The sequence below is a fragment of the Blastomyces dermatitidis genome, assembly GCF_000003525.1.
Source record: "Blastomyces dermatitidis ER-3 genomic scaffold supercont1.4, whole genome shotgun sequence".
Lineage (NCBI taxonomy): Eukaryota > Fungi > Ascomycota > Eurotiomycetes > Onygenales > Ajellomycetaceae > Blastomyces > Blastomyces dermatitidis.
Genome location: NW_025544777.1, coordinates 1139159 through 1143059, shown reverse-complemented (window position 1 = coordinate 1143059; position 3901 = coordinate 1139159). Strand labels below are relative to the sequence as shown.

The 3901-nt window shown below is 43.8% G+C and overlaps 1 protein-coding gene across 1 annotated transcript; it reads left to right on the top strand.

The window, feature by feature from the left end:
• Positions 1-524: 524 nt before the first annotated feature.
• On the top strand, positions 525-2310 carry BDCG_03970 (threonine synthase; the record flags this gene model as incomplete). Its single annotated transcript, XM_045419637.1, has 3 exons — positions 525-578; positions 680-1474; positions 1549-2310. The coding sequence occupies 3 exons, from the start codon at positions 525-527 to the stop codon at positions 2308-2310; spliced, it is 1611 nt and encodes a 536-aa protein (XP_045275892.1).
• Between the last annotated feature and the right edge of the window lie 1591 nt (positions 2311-3901).

Sequence of the window (3901 nt, the reverse complement as noted above, 5' to 3'; positions counted from 1 at the left end):
ACTTTCTTAAAAAAAAAATAAAGTATATGAATCTGCTGACTAGCAGATTCAGAGAAAATGAAATATCTCTAATAAAGAGTAAGAGTCTTTTCAAAAAAGATAAACTATTCATATTAAAAATATTAATGCAAATGTTCTAAAAAGAAAAACATGTCATTCAGGCTATAACCTGTAGAATAGTTGAAGGTTGTATTGATAGATCTATCTACAGGAACATAATATAGTGGTGGTGGTGGGTCACGTGATCTAGTGGGATCGCTAACCGCAACGGCCGTAAGGGCCAACAATATTTTCATCTAGTCTCCACGATCGGAGCCACCTTGGCGGGAATTATGCTTAGTCATGGAGAAAAAAAAAGTGTCATCCAAGTTCCAAGTTAAGGTTTGGTTGCTTCGCGAAGAAATGACAAGAACAGGTTCAATCACTGGGTTGTCAATTATTTCTTGTTCGCTGATTGACATCCCTTCTGGCTATCTTTGTATATATCTGACTTCTGTTTCGCAATTATCCACTGAGCCAAAAATATGTCGGGGACGGATTCCCAAAGGTATCTGAGTACGCGGGGTTCCTCGTGCGGAGTGAGTAAAGCCCCAATTGTTGCAACCATTCTTCGTTTGTATTTACATTTCGATGATGCGTTCCGGTCCTTAGACTGACACGGAATTCCGCTTCCCACTAGCTATCGTTTGAAGATGTTGTCCTGAAAGGCCTTGCGTCAGATGGTGGATTGTTCATTCCAGAGGCCATCCCCCAACTGCCAGATGGCTGGGAGGAGAAATGGCGGGATTACACATTTCAGGAGCTGGCATTTGAGATTATGTCTCTATATATCTCCCCTTCGGAGATCCCTCCTGAAGACTTGAAGAATATCGTCAGCCGTAGCTATTCAACTTTCCGATCACCAGATATTACACCCCTCGTTACCCTCGATAAGCCGAAACAACTCTACCTTCTTGAACTGTTTTGCGGTCCGACTTTTGCATTCAAGGACGTTGCTCTGCAGTTCCTCGGAAACCTCTTCGAGTATTTCCTTGTACGGCGAAACCAGGGTAAGACTGGTAAGGACCGACATCACCTCGTCGTGATCGGAGCTACGAGTGGAGATACTGGTTCTGCCGCTATATACGGTCTGAGAGGAAAGGAAGATGCCTCTATATTCATTCTACACCCCAGGGGGAAAGTTTCCCCTATCCAAGAGGCTCAAATGACGACCGTCCTTGACCCCAATGTCCATAACCTTAGTGTAGAAGGTTCCTTCGATGACTGCCAAGATATGGTCAAGTCAATGTTTGCCGATCCAGAGATGAACGAGAAGTACAAGTTGGCGAGTGTGAATTCGATAAACTGGGCACGCATCCTCGCTCAAATGACTTATTACGTCCACTCCTATTTCTCCCTCGTCCGAAGTCCAACATATGTCAAAGGAAAGCCCGTACGGTTTGTCGTACCGTCAGGCAACTTCGGTGATATTCTTGTAAGCAGATTCCAAGAGTTTTTGAGGTCGATATATTATAGGTGTACATTTACTGTGAGGCTAACGAAGCACAGGCTGGCTGGTTTGCAAAACAAATGGGCCTTCCCGCAGAGAAACTAGTCATCGCGACAAACGAAAACGACATCCTGGACCGATTCTGGAAGACGGGCAAATACACCAAGAAGCCAGCCAAAAACGAGGCCACAGGCGCAGAGCCAAGCGGTGTTAAAGAAACCCTCAGCCCGGCCATGGATATCCTCGTTTCAAGCAATTTCGAACGACTCCTCTGGTTCCTTGCCCTTAAAGTTCATGGCGGAGACGGAGATATTCATCAACAGCGGCAAAAAGCTAGCGATATTGTTCGGGGATGGCTTGGCGATCTCAAAACTAAAGGTGGCTTCAGCGTTGAACCAACTGTTCTCGATGCCGCCAAAGACCATCTTGAATCAGAACGTGTCTCCGACTCAGACACCATCCAAACTATTCGCAACATCTACTCGTCCTGTTTCCCTTCGACTCCCGTCAGCAACGGAACGAGAGGTAAAGCTGGTGGATACATCCTTGACCCACACTCTGCCGTTGGAGTTGCTGCTTCACTTCGATCTATTGATCGCAACCCTGGCACACATCATATTTCCCTATCGACGGCACACCCAGCGAAGTTTGCTCATGCTGTTGATTTGGCACTAGCAGGCCAGGAGGGCTATCAGTTTGAGGACGTTCTTCCGCCGGAGTTTGTGGGGCTGGAGCAGAAAGAGCGCCGTGTGATTGAGGTCCCGGCCGGAGAAGGATGGAAGGCTGCGAGCAAAATCATCGACGCAATTGTTTCGGTGTAGATATTTGAGACACAACAACAGGCGAAGTGACTAGAGTAATCAATGCATGAGTGGGATGTACAGATCTTTTTTACTACATATACTAGTATTTACATAATAAATGTAGACCTTGCCATGACCTTTTAATGAGCAATCTATCCAACAACCCGAGAGAGTTTCACATAGCGCGTTTCGTGTCAGTTTTCAACCCTCCCTCCAAACCCTAGGTAAGATTGATAGCGGCTTAACTAATTCGAGGTAAAACATATTGGTGGTCTAAAAAAGAATTGGTCTGAGCGCAAGCCAGGGCACAGCCGCCGGATAGGCGCTTATCTAACCTTATCAACATAACTAGTTAAGTCACAAATCGTTCGATGCGCAGGTGCGGGTGTCGAGACCCGCCTCGAATGTGGTTTAAGAAAGGCTTGGATTGGTTAACGGCAGTCTATAGTGACGAATGTGTCAAATAGCTTTTTTCAAAGTTTTTTCAGTGTAAAGGCTTAATTTCACATGTGACATAATATTGATTTTATAATCACGCACCAATTGCACTAGTTCTAATGTAGTATATTTCTATATATAGTTTAGTTAGTCTTGGCTTTCTGACTATGAGTCATCTCTTAATATATAATGTAGGCTACTGGGGCAAAAGAGCTCAATCACCACCAGCGCCTGCTGGTAGAAGGGCCGACCAACCGCGGGACCCCCAACACCCCCCCTCAGACCAGCTACCACAGAGTACAGTACTTCCTCTCAGTGACTCCTCTCAGTGGCTCCTCTTAGTGGCTCCTCTCAGTGAACTCACTCCTAGAGCTCATTCTTTCAAGGGCTCACTCCTAGGGCACACTTCTAGAATGTCTCTTGACACTGTTAAAATGTCCAGGGTATTTGTTAGGAATTTTTAAGTCCATTCTGGGATCAAACCCATGCATGTTGACCACAGCGGGGCTCACGCTCAACAGTCTCATAACCTGTAGGCTACTGGGGCAAAAGAGCTCAATCACCACCAGCGCCTGCTGGTAGAAGGGCCGACCAACCGCGGGACCCCCAACATATAACTCTGTAATTCTCTTAAACACTGTTACTGTAGAGCCTTCTCTCACTATAGTAATGAAGGCTCTCAGGTATATAACTAGATATAAATTTTCTCTGTGTATAGAGACTCTCTGAGTAGAGGCTCTCTGTGTATAAAGCTCTCAAGTATAGAAGCTCTCTGAGTAGAAGCTCTCTGTATATAGAACTAGACTGACCGTGTGACTGTGTCTGAAACCAGGACCAGAATTTTTGATAGTCTCATTGTCAATTCGACAGATCTCATTACACAGTTCTAACATTAGATAGTAGTCTCATACTGTTCTAGTGAGACTTACTGTCTACTCTTATCACATTTTTCAAATGAGACCATGATTTTCACTTCTCAATTTAAATTATTTTTATTGCTTTAAATGACTTTAAATCTCATTTAAGTGTTATCAAAAAGCATTACTTTTTAAAAAATTAAAAATAGTCTAAAAAAAACCTTAAAATGTCTAAAAATAGTAACTTTATATCAAGAATGAAACTAAATGAGATCAAATGAAATCACTTTCTTATTTTTTTCAAGTCATGATTT